Source organism: Cervus canadensis, chromosome 3, assembly GCF_019320065.1.
Source record: "Cervus canadensis isolate Bull #8, Minnesota chromosome 3, ASM1932006v1, whole genome shotgun sequence".
In the NCBI taxonomy this organism is placed as follows: domain Eukaryota; kingdom Metazoa; phylum Chordata; class Mammalia; order Artiodactyla; family Cervidae; genus Cervus; species Cervus canadensis.
Genome location: NC_057388.1, coordinates 11,550,911 through 11,574,943, shown reverse-complemented (window position 1 = coordinate 11,574,943; position 24,033 = coordinate 11,550,911). Strand labels below are relative to the sequence as shown.

General features: G+C 39.7%; 1 protein-coding gene across 1 annotated transcript in view; it reads right to left on the bottom strand.

The window, feature by feature from the left end:
• The window catches only part of ASB4 (ankyrin repeat and SOCS box containing 4), a 75,817-nt gene extending 52,512 nt beyond the window's left edge, over nt 1–23,305 (bottom strand). Inside the window, exons 1-2 of the mRNA XM_043462649.1 lie at nt 23,053–23,305; nt 11,629–11,928 (exon numbers count right to left, since the gene is read on the bottom strand). Of these exons, the coding sequence (XP_043318584.1) occupies nt 11,629–11,928; nt 23,053–23,239 (487 nt within the window). The 5' untranslated portion in view covers nt 23,240–23,305. The remainder of the gene's footprint in view (nt 1–11,628; nt 11,929–23,052) is intronic.
• Between the last annotated feature and the right edge of the window lie 728 nt (nt 23,306–24,033).

The following is a 24,033-nucleotide window of genomic DNA, read 5'->3' as shown; positions in this document are numbered from 1 at the left end:
ATCTCCAGTACCTTGGACACCTGATGCGAAGAGTTGACTCACTGGAAAAGACCCTGATGCTGGGAAAGATTGAAGGCAGGAAGAGAATGGGACGAAGAGGATGAGATGGTTGGATGGCATCACCGACTCAAAGGGCATGAGTTTGGGTAAACTCCGGGAGTTGGTGATGGACAGGGAGGCCTGGCGTGCTGTAGTCCATGGGGTCGCAAAGAGTCAGACACGACTGAGCGACTGAATTGAACTGAAGGCCCACTTGACTTTGAATTCTAGGGTGTCTGGCTCTAATCCAGTGATCACACCATAATGGTTATCTGCGTCATGAAGATCTTTTTTGTATAGATCTCTGTATATGTGTGTTCTTGCCACCTCTTCTTAATATCTTCTGCTTCTGTTAAGTCCATACTGTTTCTGTCCTTATTGTGCCCATCTTTGCATGAAATGTTCCCTTGGTATCTCTAGTTTTCTTGAAGAGATCTCTAGTCTTTCCCATTCTATTGTTTTCCTCCATTTCTTTGCATTGATCACTGAGGAAGGCTTTCTTATCTCTCCTTCCTATTCTTTGGAACTCTGCATTCAGATGCTTATCTTTCCTTTTCTCCTTTGCCTTTAGCTTCTCTTCTTTTCACAACTATTTGTAAGGTCTCCTCAGACAACCATTTTGCCATTTTGCATTTCCTCTTCTTGGAGATGGTCTTGATCACTGCCTCCTGTACAATGTCACGAGCCTCTGTCCATAGTTCTTCAGACACTCTGTCTATCAGATCTAATCCCTTGAGTCTATTTGTCACTTTCACTGTTTAATCACAAGGGCTTTGATTTAGCTCATACTTGAATGGTATAGTGGTTTTCCCTACATTCTTCAATTTAATTCTGAATTTTGCAAAGAGACTATGAGGAACTAAAATGGCACTGCAGAAATGCCTTCATCATTCTAAAGGATAATGATTATCAATTTGGAATTCTGTGCCAAGTCAGGGTGGAATAAATGCATGAGCAGTTTCTTGCACCTTTTCTCAGAAACCTACTAACAGAGGTACTCAACCCAAACAAGCAACAAACCAAGACCTAGAAAAACCCAAAATCCAGGAAACAGGAAATCCAACACATCGAGGGGCAAAGGGACCCTCCAGGACATTGAAGAATGGAGATTCCAGGATGGCAGTCATTGGAGCAGATCTGTTGTCTCCAGAAGGGACTTTTTCCTCAACAAAATAAAACTGATGAAATACCCGTTGAACTGAAATATTTTCGGAAAAGATTAAAGCTATTGGCAAAAGGTTTTGGGGTTAAAATAGTGATGAGTCACAGAAAAAAAAAAAAAGGAGCAAATGCAGAAAATAATACACAAATCCAGGGGGAAATGCTGTCAAAAGAAGAAATGACTATCCTAGTTTACTACAAGCCTCATAGTTTTAATGCAATTATATTATGAGGATGGAGACTAAGAAATGTACGTGTATGGGGAGGAGGGTAGTGAGGAAGAGGAGCCAGATCCTCCACTTCCATCATGATAAATCAATAGATTATCAGAAAACTGCTTACGTTGCTACTTACTCTTTTCAATTTTATGCATAAATAAATGGTATTTATTTGGCAATATGGAGATAAACATCAAACTAATCAGCCAAAAGTAGTGAAAGTGGTTGCCTCTGAGGAGGGAGTAATCAAGAAATATATTTTTCATAATAAATGTAGTATCCGCTTACTGTCTTTTAATCAATTTTTATGTTTGTTCTACCTTTTGTTGAATATATTTCCTAGATCCCTTAAATTTCTTGTGATTTTACAAATACATCTTTTCTTATAATTTCTCACTGCTTGATTCTGGTGTACAGAAATGTGATTGATTTTTGTAAATTGATCTCAAATGCAGTACCCCTTCTGAACTCAATTATGAATTCTAACCATTTGATCTTAAGTTTTCTTGTTTTTTTTAAAGTCTAGACAAACATATTGTATGAAATCATGGCTGTTTTACTTCCTTGCTTTCCAACCTTCTTACATCTTATTTTCTTTTCTCTTTGTGTCAGCTAGGACCTCCAAGACAGAGGTGTGAGATGTGAGAGCAGTAAATTTATTTCACTCCTGATTCTAAAGAGGAGGCTTCTAAAATTTGCTTCTAAATAGACCACAGACTTTACAAAGCCCTGCTTAAGTCAGTGCCTTCCCAAGTGTGCCATGATTTTACATGATTCTTCACTGGGCTGGGATGCCTGCTGCTTGACTGGGTGTGAGAGACAATCTGCAAACAAATTTCAGGTTCACTCATTCAGAGCAAAAGGACTGAAGACAATGCTTCCAGAAAGACAGCAACCAGAAGATGTGACTTTTTAAAGCCATTCTCTGCTAGCTGAGGAAAAAAGTCTCTGGGTAGACAGAAGTTAAGAATTTGATTGCCCACTATTTACTGTCACTATTGAGAGTGAAAGGGATAAGTGTTAGTCGCTCAGTCATGTCCAACTCTTTGAGACCCCATGAACTGTAGCCCGCCAGGCTCCTCTGGCCATGGGATTCTCCAGGCAAGAATACTGGAATGGGTTGCCATTCCCTTCTCTAGGGGATCTTCCAGACCCAGGGATCAAACCCAGGACTCCTACATTGCAGGGAGATTCTTTACCATCTAAGCCACCAGGGAAGCCCTGTTACTACTACCTTCTATATTTGGCAAGGGGTTTTGGCATATTTTTTACAATGACGAATCAATTTTTATAGTGATATAAAGGTTCCTTTAAAATTAAACTTAATAATAATGTCAATTTAAAGACAATATTAAATTCATGTTGTGCAGGTGGTACTAACCATGCAGCAGATGGGACAAAAATCCCCAAGGTTGTTTGCAAGTGACTAGGAGGGTCAGATTTCTGCTACTACAATGTATAACCTGAGAGATGGAAAGACAGAGGTGATGGACTAATGAACGAGGTAGGTGTCAAGCAGGCGTATCTATTTCTTGACTGAAGTGAAGTCCAATGACATCTTGTCTTCCTGTGTTCACATCACTGAATAGGGAATTTCCTAATGTGCGGGTAACTTGTGTGACTGTCACACCAAGTAGCAGGGGACAGTCTTTTAAAAGGCATGGTCTCCTCTGCATTGCCCTCATGTTACATTCTGCTAGGAAACATTTGAATTTTTATGGCTTTCCTGTAGTAACAAATTTTCCTCCAACTGTCAGGATTTGCTTCATGCAGAGAAAAGCAAGTAGCTTTCATTTTCCTCTTATGAAAGGGAATAGGTAGAAATAATATGCTTCTTTTCAGCCAGCTAAGCCTGACCTGACTCTCTTTATTCATAGGGAAAGGCAGGATACACAGAAAGGACATTTTCACTGAGGTAAATAAGCCCTCTCAACTGATGAACACTATTATACTAATACCAAAGGTAACAAAGGCCAGAAGATGGGGGGCATTAAGTAGGAAGGCAAACAGAAAAATAGCAGACAAAATCCAGCTTGAGAACAAAGCCAGCTCTGCAACATTGAAAAAATCGGGGAAAATCCTTTAAGAGAAAATTGCATGCAATTTTTTGGCCTCAATTAGCCTTTTCCACAAAGAGCACTTTTCCACAAAGAGCCCATTAAATAGCAAATGAAATTACATGGGTTTTCAGTTGCCATGGCATTGGTTTTCCTCTAATGGACTTCTCTGGTCCCAAGTTTAATGTTAGCCTGACTTATTTTCCTGTCTGTGTGCTGTCTCAATTCCCTCTGTCCAGCTACAAAGTGATGTATGTGACTTTTCAAAGTGCCTACACCACATAGTCTGGGAGAGAGAAAATTCATCCCTCGTCTATGTCTCTAGAGACGGAAAGGCTGAAACTGACCAATAGCAGCATTTCATTAGCCGTGAACATAGCAGTTTATATTTACTAGATGGGCGTGATTTCCCTCCGTGCACTCAGGGCTCCTGGAGTCATTCCCAGGAGTCAGAGACCATTTATTGAGTACTTCCCAGGTGCCAAGCACTGTCCAAGAGACTGAGACATTAAAATGCAGAAGAAAGGCTGCGGGATGCTGACAGTTTTCTAGAATTTCCAGACCAGACGATCTACCCCCAAGCACTTTTCTTCTCCTTTTCTCTGTTTCTCCATTCATAAAATGGGTGAAATGTTCCTCAGTTACCTGACTTGCAGTTTTATTTTGTTCTGATATATTTTCCAGGTACCAACTTTAAAACGTATTTATCATGGGAATTTGACAGACAAAACAATTTTTTTTGAAGTAGCTTAGCTACAGCTAAACATTAGTCATGCTACCAAGTTTGACTCATAATTTGGATATTATTTTCTGATATGCATAATCATATCTAATTTTTAGAAAAATAAGTTTATGCAGTTCATACTGTCTTATGAACTTATTTTTAAAAAATCTTTCTATGTTAATAAACATCCTTTTACAACATCATTTTTAAATGTCTTTACGATATGGAAGTAACACAGCTTAACAAGGAGATCAAACCAGTCCATCCTGAACGAAATCAGTCCTGAATATTCATTGGAAGGACTGATGCTGAAGCTGAAACTCTAATACTTTGGCCACCTGCTGCTAAGAACTGACTCATTGGAAAAGAACCTGATGGTGGGAAAGATTGAGGCAGGAGGAGAAGGGGACGACAGAGGATGAGATGACTGGATGGCATCATTGACTCCATGGACATGAGTTTGAGCAAGCTCCAGGAGTTGGTGACGGACAGGGAAGCCTGGTGTGCTGCAGTCCATGGGGTGGCAAAGAGTTGGACATGACTGAGCAACTGAACTGAACTGAACTGAATTTTTTCTATTACATATGCAAGTATTTTTAAGTTTTTCAGTAGTATAAACGACTACCTGAGGGCAAAAAAACAATTAGGCAACTTTTTTGAGACACTAAGTATCTTAAAAAATGCCAGTATATGTCTTTTAAAATTGTGGCATATTTTAAACGTATTCCATAACCAATCATGGCTTTCATTGAAAAAATATACAATAATATACACTGTAAGTACACTATTTTGAAGACTCTCATAGAATTAGGAGAAAAGCTCAATTTCTAGTGTACTACAGATCATGTGACCAAGCACAATTCTGTTACATGATAACTGTCTTTTTTCTCATCAGTTATCTCTTTGACTCAATGTGTAATTTTGTTTGGAGATATATCCAGAGTCTGAATTTGAGGCCCTACATCAATGAGAACAGTAAGTCAAAAGGTGCTGAATTAGTCCCTAATCCTAGAGGCAGAATTTCTCAGTTAGAAAAAGCTGTGAGTTTTTGATAGTCCCCTCAATCATACACGTTTTCACTCCACTTAGCCTGTGTCAGCGGAGAAGGCAATGGCAGCCCACTGCAGTACTCTTGCCTGGAAAATCCCATGGACGGAGGAGCCTGGTAGGCTGCGGCCCATGGGGTCGCTAGTAGTTGGACACGACTGAGCGACTTCACTTTTCACTTTTCACTTTCATGCATTGGAGAAGGAAATGGCAACCCACTCCAGTGTCCTTGCCTGGAGAATCCCAGGGACGGGGGAGCCTGGTGGGCTGCCGTCTATGGGGTCGCACAGAGTCGGACACGGCTGACGCGACTTAGCAGCAGCAGCCGCAGCCTGTGTAAGAACACTGCTCCACGTGCTTGCTAGAACATGTATTATCATCTTTGGTACCTTTGTTAACATAATAAATAAAACAAAAGCATCTAATTCTTATTTTAATTGACATTTTACTGATTACCAATACAGATGATCATTGTCTCACCTTTATTTGTTGTTCACATGCCTGTCTTTTTCTGAAATGCCTATTCCTGCTCTTGGTCCCTTTGGTTTTCTTTTTTCTCTTAGCTGCTATCCTCCTAATTTTAATTTTTAAAGTTTCTTTATATATTCAGGGTGTGAGGCCTTTGTCACATAGTCCCAAATATTTTCCTGAGTTTTAGGACTGCCTTTTAGTTTTATAATCTATTTGCCACACAGATGTTGAACATTTTTGTTTTTACTAGTTTATCTTTCCTGTTGTGGCTCAGCCTTTGCTGCAGTGGTGGGAAAGAGTGAGCTAGCTTTGATGGACTTCCTTCTGCTCTTTCTACAAGATTGTCATCAGTCTAACTCTTTGTCTCAGCCTAGAGGAAACCAGGCTCGGTCTCCTCCTGCCTCTCTAGTTAGGTCTCCTTCTGTCCACAAGGGTAAAGGACATGTGGGATGACTGTGTCAATATCTCAGAGGACAGACAGTGGTGACAGCTTGCTATTAGTCTGTAGTTGATGAACACAGCAATATAAAAGGCCAATAATTAAACAAATATATTTATATATATAATATACATAAATATATATAACATATTTCTTAACTTCCAAAATTTGTGAAAACAGCTTAAAAGTTTAATTAAAATATAGATAAAAATAAAAACTAAATCTAGAAATATATGTATCAGTAACTATGAAAACTGGTGATGGCCCCATGCTCCAACAGATGCCTGTCCTTCTCTGAGCATCTCTGCACTAGGCCCTTCATCCCAGGGCAGGCAAAAAGAAAAAGAAGCCAGGCTGATTTTTTTTCCTTTTAATCCTCACAGGTTGAGAAGATCATAACATCTTCAAGCATGTTCTCCCATTCTTTCCCCATGATCCTTTCATATCTTCCCCTCTCTCAATATGTTTCCAATCTTTCTACTCTCACTTTGGTTGATGACTGCATCAGAAAGGGACCCCCTCATCTTACAACAACCAAATCTGCAAGTGCCCTGGCATTAAAGCCATATTTTACTTTGGCTTGCCCGCTGAAAATGAGGATGTGTCCTACGGTCTCTGGACTTCACCGCATCTCAGTTTCTCTAAGATTTAGATCTTTCAGTTATCCTGTCTCATGCATCTTCAACTGTTGCTTTCTAGAAATCATTTCCGGCATATAAACATTTCCTTTTATCTTCAACTGTAGGTAATAGTCTAGTATGATACACCCTAATCTCCTTCAGCAATCATGCTACTCCTATGCTCACATTTGCGGCCAAAATTAAGAGTTGTCAGCATATGCCATCTCTAGTTTCTAACCTCCCATCCATACCTTCTGATCTGGCTTCTGCACCTACTGTTTCACCAAAACTATCTTTGTCAGTAATAACTCTCTTAATCCAATGAACACCTAATTAAACCTTTCAGTATCTATCAGAACAGCAGACCATTCTTCCATTCCTGAACCGGCCTTTTTCTTAGCTTCTTTGATGCCAAAAATGCTCTTGGGTTTTCTCCGATTTCATTTGCAAATCCATTTCACTCTTTATTTTCCAGTGTGGAATATGTTTTAATACACTCTTAGAAATAAAAAATATAGACAGAGGAAGGTGGTTATTGCAAGGAAAAGAAATCAAAAGTGGAATCATTTCACTCTCTTTTACTGCCTCCTCTCATCCTGCTAACATCTAAACATAAGAATTTGTCAGAGCTTGGGCCTAAGTTCTCTTTCATCTTTCTACCCCATATTTCCAGGTGAGTTCATTGATTTTCTTGGTTTCAAATGCAATCTATTGGCCAATGGTTCCTAAACCTAATGCTTTAGTCCAGAGTTCTTTTCTGAAATCTATACTTTTATATCAAGTGCATCCTTGACTTATTTGCTTTGTTGTCTCAAAGAGGTCTGAAACCTTTCATGTTTAAAACTAACCTAGAAGGACTCAGTCTATGTGCTTTTTAGACTAGTTATAAAGCAACCAAGTCAGAGGAGGATTAGCAAAAAAAGAATAGATATATAGATCAATGGACCATACATATTTGGCCAATTGACTTCTGAGAAAAATATCAAAACAATTCAATGGTGAAAGAATAGTCTTTTCCACAAATGATGTTGAAACAACTGGCCATCCATCCATACACACACACACAAAATGAGCTTTAACCCATACTTCCCACCATATGCAAAAAAATAACTCAAAATTAATCAAAGATATTAAAAGCAAAACCTAAAATTATAAAACTTCTAGAAGAAAACACAGCAGAAAATCTGTTACTTGGGTTAATCAAACATTTCTTAGAACACAGAAAGCACAAACCATAAGATGTAAACACTGAATTTATCAAAATTTTAAAACTTCTGCTCCTTTAAAAACACCATTAGAAAATGAAAAGCCAAAGAGTGGATTAAAATATTTGCAAAACATTTATTTATAAAGGGCTAGTATCCAAAATATATAAAGAACTCCAACACGTTATGGAAGACGGTATGGAGATTCCTTAAAAAACTAGGTATAAAAAAAAAAAAACAAACTAGGAATAAAATCACCATATGACCCAGCAATCCTACTCCTAGGCATATACCGTGAGGAAACCAGGGTTGAAAAAGACACATGGATTCCATTGTTCACTGCAGTACTATTTACAATAGCTAGATCATGGAAGCAAACCGAGATGTCCTTTCAACAGATGAATGGATAAAGAAGTCCTGGTACATATACACAATGGACTATTACTCAGCCATAAAAAGGAAAGCATTTGAGCATTTGAGTCAGTTCTGATGAGGTGGATGAACCCAGAGCCTATTATACAGAGTGAAGTAAGCCAGGAAGAGAAAGAATAATGGCGTATTCTAACACATACATACAGAATCTAGAAAAATAGTACTGAAGAATGTATTTACAGGGTAGCAATGGAGAAACAGACATAGAGAATAGACTTATGGACATGGGGAGAGGAGAGCAGAGGGTGAGATGTATGGAAAGAGTACCATGGAAACTTACATTACCATTTGTAAAATAGATAGCCAGCGGGAATTTGCTGTCTGGCTCAGGAAACTCAAACAGGGGCTCTGTATTAACCTAGAGGGGTGGGATGAGGAGGGAGATGGGAGAGAGGTTCAAAAGGGAGGGGATATATGTATACCTGTGGCTGATCCATGTTGAGGTTTGACAGCAAATAACAAAATTTTGTAAAGAAATTATCCTTCAATTAAAAAAATAAACTAATTTAAAAAAAACTAACAACAACAAAAATAACTCCCACAGATCAATAAGAAGAAGACAGCCCATAAAAAAAAAAAAAGCAAAATAATTGAGCAGATATTTCACCAAACTGAATACTTAGCTAGCAGATAAATATACAAAAACACATGCAATGTGTTTGGTCAGTGTGTGTGTGTGTGTGTGTGTGTGTGTTTGGTCAGTGTGTGTGTGTGTGTGTGTGTTTGGTCAGTGTGTGTGTGTGTGTGGTCAGTGTGTGTGTGTGTGTGTGTGTTTGGTCAGTGTGTGTGTGTGTGTGTGTGGTCAGTGTGTGTGTGTGTGTGTGTGTGGTGTCTGAGTTTTTGTAACCCCATGGACTGTAGCCTGCCAGGCTCCTCTGTCCATGGGATTTCCCAAGCAAGAATACTACAGTGAGTTGCCATTTCCTCATCCAGGGGATCTTCCTGACCCCGGGATCAAACACATGTCTCTTGTGTCTCCTGCATTGGCAGGAAGATTCTTTACCACTGCGCTACCTGGGAAGCCCCTTTGGTCATTAAGGGAATTCAAATTAAAATCATGAGATGCTAATATATACCTAATAGAATGGCTAAAACAGTTTTTAAAAATCTGACATTATGAAGTTCTGACAAGGATGGAGAGTAACAGGAACTCTTATCACTGCTGGTAGGAATGTAAAATGGCACAAGCGCCTTGGAAAACAGTTTAGTAGTTCCTTAAAAACTTACCATAACAACCCATCATCCCACTCCTAGCTGTTTACCCAAGTGAAATGAAACATGCCCATACAAGAATGTGGATGCAAATGTTTATAGCAGTTTTTTTTTTTCCCTAAATTACAAACAACTAGAAGCAATCCAAATGCCCCTCTTCTGAGGAGTGAATAAACTGTGTTATATCTATACAAGGAATACTATTCAGCAATAAGAAGGTCTGATTAGCCGGTGAGTGCAATCACATTGATGAACCTCAAATGCATATGCTAAACTGGAAAAATCAGACTCAAAAGGTTACACGTTGTATAATTTAATTAATGTGACCTCCTGAAAGGATGAAGTTAAAGGGACAGAAAACAGATCAATAGTTGCCAGAAGTGGGGGTAGAGTGAGGAAATTAACTACCAAGGACATCAGGGAATTTTCTGAGATAACTGTGGTGAATGGCTTCACGACTATCTACTTCTCAAAAACAGTGAATTTACAGCTTATACATAATGACCTCTGTAAACTTGACTTTTAAAAAATGATATAACGGGACTTCCCTGGTGGTTTAGTGGTTAGGAATTTGCCTGCCAATGCAGGCGACACGGGTTCAATCACTGGTCTAAGAAGATGCCACATGCCTCTGGGCAACTAAGCCACACATCACTACTACTGATCCCGAGGGCTGCAGCTAGTGAAGCCTGCGGCCTGAGAGCCTGTGCTCCACACCAAGAGAAGTTATTGCGAGGCTCACGCACCACAGCCAGACAAGAGCCTGCAGGCAGCAATGAAGACCCAGAGCCGCCAGACATAAAGAAACAATTCCTATAAAATCTGTTTTGTTTTTTTTTTTTAAAAAAAAGATATAACGATCTTCACATATGATACCTTTCTTCCTCAAGTTTCCCCATCTTAAAAATGGCATCACTATCCACCCATTTTCTAAAGCCAGAAACCTGGCAATGGTTCTTGAAATTTCCTTTTCTGTCACCACCCCCTGATCAGCAACCTAAATCTAGTCCATGTCCAAATCCCATCAATTCTGCTTCTAAAACATATTGCAGATCCATTTTCTGATCGTTCCATGTCCCTCAGTGCAAATCATCATCCACCTCACCTACAGTATTGCAAGAGCTTCCTTGCTAGTCTTCTTGCTTTCATTCTTGGCCTTCTCCAACCCGACTTCTGAATAAGTCCAGATGACTTTAAATGTCAGTTAATCTATGTCATTGCCTTGCTTTAAACTTTTCAGTAGCTCCATTTCTGAACCCCATACACGGCCCCCAGCAGGCCATATATAATCTAATATATCTGATATCATGCTGTAGCACTCCCCTCTACCCTCATGCCTCTCCCGCCCCACCACACACTCATGATACTCTGGCCACACTGGCCTTCTTCCATTTGTGGAGTATTCCAAGGTTTTTGCTCCCCTAACAACTCTGCACTTGCTATTTCCTATACCTAGACTTTTCTTCTTTGTTCTTGTTTTTAAAGGTCAATTCCTTCTCATTATAAAGTTTCAGCTTACATATTGTACCTTTAGAGAAGTCTTTATACATTTTATACTAGCTTATTCCTGACATTCTCTTTCACACCACCTTGTTTTGCCCTTTCCCAATTTATAATTATGTACTTAAGAATTTATTTTCTCAATATTCATCTCCCATACTAGAACATAAGCTCCAAGAGAGCAGAAACTGTTTTCTCTTTTTACTTACTTACTAGCACATTACCTGACATCACAGGAGCTAATAAATATTTGTTAAATAAGTGTGTAGATTAACAAGACACCTACAGTTAAAACAGTAGTAAGATTTCAATATGATTATCCCTGAAGGACCCGGGCAAACACAACCATCCATCTCTCTATGTATTTTTAGGGCCCTCAAATTAGGCTTTATGCATAGAGATATGTACTATTAATTACATTGCCTCATGTAAGTAAGGATCACCAATTTGCAAAACCATAACCACGCAAGTAATGACAAGGTCAGCCACCCAGACAGGCTTACCTCTCCAAACCAGCTGCTTGGCACAGAGGATGGAGCTTGGAGTTGTACAAAAGTGTAAAGCTGTGTGTCCACTTAAGGAGTAGCAGTTAAGCTTTGCTCCACGATCACAGAGGATCTTAACACAATCCAAGTTGGCCATTTCACAAGCCACGTGAAGAGGGGTTTTCCCATTGGGTCTACAGTTGATTGTAGCATTGTGGTCCAGGAGCACCAGAAGACACTCCACGTGACCAAACAAGACAGAGAGATGCAGGCCCGTGGCCCAGGAAGACTTTAATTTGTAACTAGGCAACCAATAACCTGAAAAAGAAAGGGAAAGAAAGTTTAGCCTCGGATTAGCCTAGGATATCTCCCTGCTTAGTGGGGACTTTCACGCATTTACAAAACTGGGGGAATGATTCGGAAGCTGTAAGTAGCAGCTGTTGGATCTCCTAATGTTTAGCTTAGTAGCCTCTTTGGGTTATTTAAACAGGACTGGGGCTCTCGAGTTCCCACTGTCTTTACTATTCCCTATTATCTCGTTCCTTTGTTTACTTTACCTTCCTGCCTGTCCACAGTATTTCTGTTTGAGACTTCATTTATGTGATTGCATTTTATCTTACATGAGATGCTTATTAAAGAATTTTTTTAAACTCCCAGTCATTATCTTGAGTGATTTCAAAGTTGTTACAAGCTTGTAATTTTCATTCCATCACAGTGCTTTTTCCCTCTAGTTGTTGCTGCTGTCAGGCTAAGGTGTGAATGTATTTGATGTCTTTAGAATATTTGTCACACCAAGATTTTATTTGCCTATCAGTTTATTCAACACCTCTTTCCAAAGAAGAATTAAAGAATTTACAGCAGCTTACAAATTTTACACAATACAAGATTTTTAAAAAGTGATCTACAAAATAAGAGCAACGGGAAATATAAGGTAGGAAAGTAAAAAGAGGTCCTGGGTCAAATAGGTGACCAAAATAAATATAAACTGTGTTAACTGTGTTCCATATGCTAGAACCACAATCTAAATTTTCCTCTGAACTTCCCAGCAGCCAAAATAAACTGGAAAACATGATGTGTTATACAATTAACTATGCCTGCAAGCACAAGCTATATATACAAATTAATTGGTCAGGAGAACCATAGTTGTTTCTAGAACTGAGATCTTAAATTTTTCCCATTAGTTATTGGAAATCTCCCACCCCGTCCCACCCCAACTCCTCTCTCTCTCCTTTGCGTTTTCCCTCTTACCTCTGACTTCTAAACACTGAGCTAGTCCTTTACTCCAAGTGTCCAACAGTTGCCATCTTGACAAACTATCACAAAACTAACTTTGTGTGTCTGTTTTTCTGAATTTATTTATGTCAATCGGAGGATACTACTTTACAATATGGTGATGGTTTTTGCCATAGATCAACATGCACTGGCCATGGGCAGACACTGTGTTGTCTCCCTCCTAAACACCCCCACCTCGCTCCCCACCCATCCCTGCAGCTTGTCACAGAGCACTGGCTTCCCGCATCACACATCACAATCCCTCTGGCCATCTATTTTACACATGGTAATGTACATGTTTCAGTCCTCTTCTCTTAAATCATCCTACCTTCTCCTTCTCCCACTGAGTCCAAAAGTCTGTTCTTTATGTCTGTGTCCCCTTGGTTGCCCTGTACATAGGGTCATTGGTACCAGCTTTCTAGATTTCATATATGTGAGTTAATGTACAATATTTGTCTTTCTCCTTCTGACTTACTTCATTCTGTGTAATAGGCTCTAGGCTCATCAGAGATAACTTTATAAACATTTTTTTTCAATGTCAATACCCAGAGCCATGGCATCATGCTCACTATGAGTGGGGAATGAAAAACAGGTACAGAAAGATGAAATATTTCATGGCAAGTTGAAGATGTAGATATAATCTGACAGCTCAGAAGAAACTCTACAGCTGAAACAACAAAATATATTTTAACTTGGGTAAATCAGAAGTTTGCTTTTAGGTTGTAAAAATATTCCACTATACAAGTACAAGGTAGGAAGATTATGATTTAATGGTAATTTATTTGAGGAAAAAACTAGGGATTGGAGTTGACAATAATCTCAAAATGAGCTGACAGTGAGATGAAGCTGCCCCAAAGCAGACACAATCTTTAACTACATTAATAAAAGTGTAGCACCCAGAACAAAAGAAGTAAAAAGTTGTATTTTTCACTAATAGATGAGGCGAGAATAAATCTAAAATATTGTGAGTACTTCTGGGCAACAAAAATGAGCATTTGCAAGGCACTCAGAAGATGATGACCACATTAAAGGTGAGCCTGGTGATCAGGTATTAAAATTCTCTCATTTAAGTGGAAAGTGCTACTTATGTGCCACTCCTGGGTATTTATCCTGCAAGTACATTCATTCATGTGTGAAATGCCATATAAGGGCCACTGTATTACACAACTCCCAGCAACACTACTTGCACTGAACTCTTTCTGAAGAGTACGAAGTTCCTGGGAGTTAGGAATCTTGGCAACCTGACCCAGGACAACAACATGTAGTGCACCACGGCATTGTTCTTAATGGTTAGTGCTAGGAAACCACCTCAATCTTCATCAATAGGAGACTGTTTAAATAAAGCATGTACATCCATACAGTGGAACACCATACAGCCATCACAAAGAAGGGGGCAGTCCTGTGTATACTGATACGGAAAAATCTCAAGATACAGTATCAAGCGAGATAAGCAGGGAGCTGAAAAGTGTGCATAAATGCTAATATGTAAGAAAATATTTATAAACACCTAACACAAGGAACCGGAGAAGGCAATGGCACCCCACTCCAGTACTCTTGCCTGGAAAATCCCATGGACGGAGGAGCCTGGTAGGCTACAGTCCATGGGGTCGCGAAGAGTCGGACACGACTGAGCGACTTCACTTTCACTTTTCACTTTCATGCACTGGAGGAGGAAATGGCAACCCACTCCAGTGTTCTTGCCTGGAGAATCCCAGGGACGGGAGCCTGGTGGACTGCCGTCTATGGGGTCGCACAGAGTTGGACACGACTGACGTGACTTAGCAGCAGCAGCACAAGGAACTGGTTGCACTGGTAGCCTCCAAGAACTGGGGGTTGGGGGACAATAACATAGATTTACTTGTCCTTGAGTGCTCCCTTTGAGCTTTTAAATTTAGTCCCTTGTGTGTGTACTACTAATTATAAAAGTAAAATTAAAATAAATTAAGTGCCCCTGTCCAGGGGGGAAAATAATTTAAAGAGGTCATGCACAGTGCTGATTAATCCTGAGGGAATGAATACTCTCAGCTCAAAGTTTGTTTTTCTACAGCCTTCCCTCCAACCTAGACAGACACATACACACACACACACATACACACACTCACACACACTCCCTCTCACACACATTTTAATCTCTTCATCTCTTTCAAAATTCTAGGATCATTTCACTTTCTCTTTCTCCAACTCTTCCCTTATCCAAAGTTGTTCTTTAAAAAGAAATCCAAAGTTAATTTACACTAAGGTCTCACAGACTGAGGATTGTTTAAAGTATGACCTTCTTAGGATTATCTGAATTTGTGTAGGAATCTGTATTCATACAAAAGAATTAAGTTCTAAGATACTAATTCCAGATTTCAGACACTGAAAATGGAAGGTATTTGGTGATATGGAATTTCCCTGGAAGAGGCAAATAGTGTCACAGACAGTCTGGGCTGGGAAGGATCAACCCTGTGCCTATGTTTGTGTGTGTGTGTGGAAATACACATGCACATATAGATATGCAGATATGTATATACATTTGCATGTGTCCATATATACGTTTCCATTTAATTGTGTATGCTGAATCCATGCTCCAAGCATAGTTATTAAGCTATATGGTATGCAACCTGCTTTTGATAAGGAATGAATCACTTCACAACAATATCTAGTCATCTTTTTTTTTTATGATTTTTTTTTCACCCATGACATGATTTAATTTTTCCCATTTTTAAAAAGCTATTTATTTTTAACTGGAGGATAATTGCTTTATGATATTGGTGTAAATACTGTTGTAAATAGTGTTGATTTCTGCCATACATCAACATGAATCAGCCGTAAGTATACCTCGGTCCCCTCCCTCGTGAACACCCCTCCCACCTCCCACCGCCATCCCATCCGTCTGGCGTGTCATAGAGCGCTGGCTTTGGGTTGCCTGCGTCACACAGCAAATTCCCTTTGGAGATGGTGAAGGACAGGGAAGCCTGGCGTGCTGCATGCAGTCCACAGGGTCGCAAAGAGTCAGACACAATGAGCAACCGAACAACAAGAAGTCTATTTTACATATGGTAATGTATATGTTTCAACGTTACTTTCTCAATTCGCCTAGTCATCTTAATACTCAAATTTCCTCTACAAGCAATCTGCGAAGGACAGCCCCTTCTAACTCTCTTGCAAAGAAGCTGGTTCCGGATCTGAAAACCAGAGTGTGTTTTGCCTGCCGATTAGCAGCAAAGATCAGGCAGCTCTATGCAGAAACTGATTGGAAACTCATGTCTGCTTCTGCAATGGGAAGAAAAATGATCTCAGAAAGGAAGCAACAGAGAGCTGATTAAGAAAACATCATTTTGATGTAAAATCAAAGAAACACAGAATGTTAGCGCTGGAGGGAAGGTTATCCAGTCCAAGCCTTTCATTTTCCAGATGAGAAAACTGCCACTTTTTCAGCCTGCTAGAGCCGTAAGACGTCTGCCTCAGTCCAAGCTAATGGACTCAGGGTATCTGCAGCGCAGGGTTTCCACCTGCCTTTGTCTTTGTGGAATCAGACTAGGTGTAGTGCCAACCCAACTTCACAAACCATGAGGAAAGAAAGAAGATTCTGAATTCATCTGTAGTACGTCACACTTTGATATGGAAATACATTTGCTGGTTGGTTTTTTTCCTTCCCCCTAAATTCCCAATAGCACCAAGAGACTCTCCTGCCTGTTTATTACCTGAATCAGTCATCCTCGGCCTCTCCATCAGTTACATCTGTGTCTCTCATAATCATACTCACTAACCAGTAAATTGGGCTCAGAGAGGACCAGGTCTTGGAATTCAGCCACCTCCCTGAATCGAACTGCACCTACAACTCACCTCTTAGAAAGGAACCTGGGCGTTAAGAATGTTCCTGTAGGTGGGTGACAGCAAGATGCCTGAGCTGGTGCCCCAAGGGAGCTGAGTTGGAGAGATTAGGAAGAAGACAGATTGTCGGATACAGACCAGCCTCCCTCGCAGTGTATCTTGATGCTGCATTGCAGAACTTTGGTGGGGGGAGCTTCTGGATGATTCAAGCCCTTGCAAAGCAGGAAAACCCACTAGAGAGAAAGCAGCAGCCCACAGCAAAGAGGCCACCCACATCCAATCACCACTTTCAGTGAGGCTGTGGCCACGGGTCACTGTGTACCAAGTGCAGCAACAAGCAGGAGTGTCCTTTCCCCCCTACCCACCCTCACTGAGGACCAAACATGAGGCGATGCCATCATCAAAAACCGCAGTGATGCAGCACTTATTAACACACTCCTGTCAATGCTGGTATGTCAAGAGATCACAATTTCTCTTCCAAAATGTAACTCCCAATGGTCACAGCATGACAGAAATACAGTTAACTAACTGGGCAGAGTCCTTTTCACACTCTCTCTTCTTTCCACAGCAGAATTGTCCTAGGGCTTCAGAACTCGGAATGTGGTTTACTCTTAGCATTTGTCTTTCAAAGGGCCCCCTCTGCTCACCTCTGCAGAGGCCAGGCTCCCCTCTGACTGTATGCTCAGACTGCACACAGGGCGAGGTGTTTGGGGAGGGGGGCGTGGGGAGGGAAACCCAGGAACAAAGCCCTTGATAGGGCCAGAGGTGAGGGAGGTACTGACCCCCTTAATGTAAATCACTCGGTTCTCGCCCCAGGTCTGCAGTCTATGTGCAGTGATGCCCTCTGCTTTGCTCTGCCTGAGCAAAGAGCTTAACTGAGAAGAAAAGAGATGAAAATTCAGATTCTTTCTCCAAGGCAAAAATCCCCAAAAGAACTCTCAAATACAGGCCATGCCCACTTGGATTTACAGCATCCATAGTCACTTTTTTACCATTCCCAGACCAAGACACATAATCTGCTTATATAATTTCGCCTTCATAACATTGTAGATAATCAGCATGCAGGAGATTAAGAGGGCGTCTTGACAAAGCTTCCCCTTTACAGATGAGGATAAATATCTTGCAGAGATTAAGTAGCAGGAAGTGCCCATGTTTGTATAATTAATCTCCCCAAATCTCAAACCAGTCAATCCTAAAAGAAATCAACCCTGAATATTTATTGGAAGGACTGATGCTGAAGCTGAAGCTCCAATACTTGGGCCACCTGATGCAAAGAGCCGACTCACTGGAAAAGACCCTCGTACTGGGAAAGATTGAGGGCAGGGGGAGAAGGGGGCAAGAGGGGATGAGATGGTTGGATGCTATCACTGACTCCACAGACATGAGTTTGAGCAAACTCCAGGGGATGGTGAAGGACAGGGAAGCCTGGTGAGCTGCAGTCCATGGGGTCGCAATGAGTTGGACATGACTTAGCGACTGAACAGCAACAACAAATCTCTAAGTAGCCATCAATGGTCTGAAAGCTACATGCAGTCCACCTCCAAGCTGATATCACTTTTAGGCAAAAATTCTAAAGGAATGGAGTTATGCTCCTACAAAAATATGCAGACCCATTCTCATGTGTGTGTTTGGGTGTGTGTGTTTAATTTAAATCAGAAACCAGAGTCATTAAGTAGACAACCCGCTGGCTCAGGAAGGAGGGTAAGGCGCGAAATATTTGGGTCATCTTTTGAAAGAGGGGGTTGGTTCTGCTCCAGTGTTTGGGAGGATGTACACATTTCTGGTAAACCTTCAGCTAAGCCCTAGATCTGCCACAGTTTTCAGCTATAATGTTATCTGAGTCCAAAGAACCCCACACATGAGAAGCCTCTGTTATTACAGCCAAAGGTTACACACGCTGCTCATGGATGGATTAGCAGACATTTGCTCTGCTCTGTCCACGTATTTACACAGTCCTGAAGGATTATAGACTGGAGCACAATTCTTGGCTATCTTTTAATAGCTAATATTTTCAGGATAAATCTCAGAGTTCCCCCAGGAGAGAGGAAGGAAAAAAGTAAGCTTGCAATGTAAAATTTAAAAGAAAAATGTTTGAACATCTAGGAAAGGAAAAGAACCCTAGGATGGCAATACAAAAGCAGGAGAGTGAATTTCTGGCAGACAGGAAAATTAGGTGATAAGAAGATTACTCATTAACAGAGTGAAAATAAGAGCTTTCAAGATATTTGGAAGGCTCTTGCTACTTAGTAATAGATTACCTGTCAGAAAGTTTTTCAGTGAAATCAGTCATTGGCTATTTTAATTAAAAATATGACTATCAACCAAAGAACCTGTGGCTGTGGGCCATAAATGAAGTACTTAAAGTGCATTACACTGATTAATAAAAGGATTCTGATTAACCTTGCTGACTAGGGAATTTCATACCAAAGAGATAAGTATGATATTCCTCTTGTAACATTAATGAGCCAAGGCTCATACACCTGAAGGAGAATCAAAACATGCGGTGAGAAAAATCTCTGGAAACAGCTTTATGGATATTCATGTTTCCAGTATGGAGATCACCTACTGAGAATAACTCTACATTTTCTTAGAGGCCTGTTTTCGCTATGAATGTTGTGTGCTTCACTCATAATAAAGTATATCATTGACATCTCCTAACTATTCAACTGTTTATTGTATTTGGGAGTTAAGAGTTGTTCATTATTTAACTTTACTTCACATCATTCCCACTTTAAAGTGGTCAGCTGGTAGATGGCATTTCGCTTACTTGTTTTCATTTTAAGACCGATATATCAGTCATTCTCCAGGAGATAATGCAAATGCCAATCAGAATGTTGCTGATGTTTACTTTACAAAGTCACATATCTTTAATTGACAAAACATAATTTTATCTGAAGACTTGATTATGAAGTTCAAAATGCTTGAAAAAACAAAACGAGATGTCTCCAAGAATCGTTATTGGGCTTCAAGGTGGCTCAGTGCTGAAGAATTTGCTTGCTAATGCAGGAGACATAGGTTCCATCCCTGGTCTGGGAAGATCCCACATGCTGCAGGACAACTAAGCCCATGCACCACAGCTCCTGAGTCTGTGCTCTGGAGCCCCCGAGCCACAACTACTGAAGCCACAAGCCCTAGAGCCCATGCTCCCCAACAAGAGAAGCCACTGCAACTTCAGAGCACCCCTGCTTGCTGCAACAAGAGAAAGGCCTGTGCAGCAATGAACACCCAGCACACCCGTAACTAAATAAATACAATCTTCTTTAAAAGAATCGTTATTAGGGGCTGGGGCTAGGCAGGACCCGCCATCTGGACCTAGAAGCTAGCTTCTAAATCTGTTCTCACTCTCACAGGCGAGAGAAGCTGCTCAATGAGACAGGGCAGCAGAAGTGAATTTCCAGACACTTTGTTCTACTTTCCTCACCAAGTCCATATTTTACATTTGCTTAGGAGGTCAACTTTTGATTACTGGCGGTACCATTTAGATTGTGGATTTGGAGTTGCATTGTTAAGATTCCAAGTTGATTTCTTCACCAACAGATTTTTGAGTTGCCTTTACAAAAAATGTAAACTGACTTTCATACTGGCTTAAACATACCATAATTTAGGTGAAAATGTGGTCACTTTTAAACATCTTATGTAAAGTGCTACAATATATCCTAAAAGAAACAAAAATTATTTGGGATTAATTGTACCACTGTTGATCTCCCACAAGACAATCAAATGTTGAGTATAAATTCCATTACTAATTACACAAACCAAATTTAAAGGAGGCATATTATGTTCTAGATTTTATACACTGTCATGTCAATTAAGCCAAAAATAACTAAAAGCTGTGGAGAAGGAAATGGTAACCCACTCCAGTATTCTTGCCTGGAGAATCCCATGGACAGGGGAGCCTGGCAGACTACAGTCCATGGGGTAACAAAGAATTGGACACGACTGAGAGACTGAGCAACTAAAAACTGAAGACTGCCACACTTTCAAAGTAAGCCAGTAACATTCTATTTCTTCATCTGGATGCTGGCTGTGGACGTCTGTTCATTTTGTGAAAATTAATCAAGCTGCACACTTAGGATTTGTGCACTTTTCTGTTGTAGAGCTTTTCAAAAGTGCTTTAAAAAATAAAAAACTAATGCATAACAATTCAACAGCATTCAACATCCCAGAAGTCTGCTGTGATTTAATAAAATCTCACAAAGTTTAATCCAGTCACATACCATTCAAGGCCACACAGAAAAGGGTCTCATTCATTAGAATTATTCAGAAAGGAACTAATTCTAACTAACTAAAGAACAAACGACCAGTGTAGCCTGCTCAGCACTACACTAGTCCTTGGGAATTCCTCTGTGACTTAGAAATTGACATAGCCACTTAGGTCTACTTTGCTTGGCTAGCAACTAGGATTCGATGTTTCACTTCCATTCGTGACTAAAAGCAAAGGTTTGATAATTAGGCTGGAAGCCAAGTGAAAATATATGAAGAAACTTTGAAGAAAATGGGATTAAGATTGAAGAGACAGAGTCTTATACCCGTATTCATATTAAACACGGAGTAAGTGTATTTCTTTCTATAGGTACATGTGGACATGCACACGTGTGCACACACACTCATGATTTCCTGCATAAACTCTGAGGATATGACCACAAATTCTATCATTTCCTGCATTCACCTGGCATGCACAGGAATGGAATGGTTCTGTTTTTTTCCCCAAAACCAGAGAGTGTGATTTGCTTTCTCTCTAATTGAAAGCCCCATCCCCACAGTCCTATGAAAACACCCATTAGCATGAATGAAAATTTAGCTCTATTGAAAACCATAGAGAGTCGGCTCATACTGACAGAAAGATTTTAAAGTGCATTTTTTTCTCGTTCAAGGATGATGACACCACTGGAAGCAAGAGAAACAGCATCCTTCTCTGTAAACTGCCACTAAAACCCCGTTTCTCACCACCTCAGAACTTTTCCATGATCTACGCAATTTGGCATGCTCAGGAGATGAGGAAAGGCAGTCTTCACAACTCAGGGTCACACAAATTACCTGCTGACTTGGATGTAAGTTATTTTACTCTCGGCTTAAGTATACGTTTTTAAAAATACCTTAAAATGTATTTGGCATTCAGAAAGTCTTTCACTAAACAAATACATAAGATGAAAGTAATCTAATCATATAGTATATACTTCTTCTTAACAGAGCTTCTATCAACCACTTTTGAAAACACAGACCCCTTCCTTATTTTCCAGTCAAAATAGCAATGCCAATTTATAATAAAATCCTCGAGTAAAAAATATAAACACTAACTTGCTTCAGCTATTCCATGCTTCCTTCAGAAGTGACAGTGTATTAATGTAGAAATATATACCATTAGTATTCACTTCTGAAAACTGATCATGCTGATGATTTATATACAAATGGAAAGTATTTTAAACATAAAAAATGAATCGCTCTCTCTCTCAATGCTGTACACAAGACCTTATCCTCTATTTTGTTTAAACAGAAGTGATGTTGAACATGGTGTTTGTTTGCAGTCTGCTCACCAGATGGCCTCGCTACTCAAATTCCCCCATTAACTAGCTGATTTGGGAAATCAGAGTCTGCTCACTTCTAATTTATTTCTGAGTTATTAAGCATGGGTTCCAGAAAATCCCTTGATAAAAGAAATTTGGTTCTAATTTTTGTTATCCTTAGTTCTTCATAAAGTAGGTACTCTGTAATAAGCAGATCTACAATTTTAAGCTTTCACTACAGTCACGGAAAAAAAGTTAACTTTTTGGCTTTTCTGGTTTTAGCGTTTCTACCTGAACTGAAAACTCATTTAAATGACAAGGATCATAAAGGTGCATCAAGGTATAGCCTTACCCATTTATTAACCCTCCAAATAGGGGCAAAAATCCTTTTTCCTTCAAGTGCACATAGAGATGATATATCTTTAAGGGCCCTGTTAACACAAAGTTAGTAGCCTGTTCCCAAGCCAGTCATAGTGGCTGGATTAGATTTCAGCAATCTATTTAGTCATAATCTAGAGAAGCTTTATGCATTTATAGGAAGAAGAAAAGCTAGAAATAGGAGAAAACTGCATTACTAAATATTTTTATCCAAGATTTCAAATTCCAGGCACAGGGATATAGAAAGAAAAGAGAAGGAAAGTAAAGAAAACAATATATTCACATATACATATATCAGCTCATGATTTGGTCTAGTTTAAAGAGAATGAAATGATTACATTAGAAATATTTTTTAAACCTATATTTAAAGAAACAATAAGAGCTACCAGTTTACCTCGGGTGACTAATGGTGCGCATTTAAAAAAAAAATCCATTTTCTATCGATTTTACAATTACACCTCTAATTTTTTACCTTGTTTATAAGATGCCAAAACCATATTCTCATCTTCAACTTCAAAAACTGTGTCCACATCTATCTGTCTTTGGATTAAAATGGCCTTCAATTTTCCGAAGTCATTTGACTTTAGAGCCTCAAGGAAGTTTCTCTTAACTAACTTGGCAGCTGCAGATTTGGTGATAGGGGCAGCCGTACCGTCCATCCTTCCTGTCCCTCTGGAAGCTCTGTCGTGCTTTATCAGGCGAAGAGCAGCGAGCAAACAGGCACATGCTAGAGAGCCCACAAACTGTCGCTAATTTTATCCCAAAGTTATGCTGATCCGTTCTATTTATATAGGGATCATTTCAAACTTCAAAATATCCTTCTTGGCTGTCACTGCACTCGCAGGACTTTTAAACTGGTTCTATACTAATTCATTGAAGAACATGTCGTGTCAATATGAAGGAAAATCCTCGCAATATATTTCAGAGACTGAAATGTCATCATTATTTCTTGTACAATCAGAGGAGTGTAAGATTTAAAAGCTCTTACTGCTTTTTTCCCCCTTTGTATAAACATCTGGTGCCCAACTGGAGAGTCAATGTCTTGCTCTGATTAACCAATAGCCACAAATGAAAATTTATTACAGTTTCTGATACATGTGCTTCTGAAAACCTATAATAATTTTGCAGTATGAGCCTGCAAAATCAAACACGGTCAAACACATCTGAAAACAAACAGGAGGTTATCAAGTGCCATAGACTTCCAACATCCTACAAGAAAGCTGGGTAGAGTAATGGTGGTAGGGGACCATTTTAGGTAAAAAGAGACTAAAGAGATAAAAACCGCTAAATGCAATGAGTGAGTAAACTTTATTTAATCTTGTATTTTAAAAAAATCAGTTAGAAAAGATTATCTTGGTACGGTTGTGGGACTATATGGACTAGATGTTACTTGATAATAGTGTTCTTGTTAATTTTTTAAGGTGTGGTAGAAAAGTATTGTGGTTATGTAGAA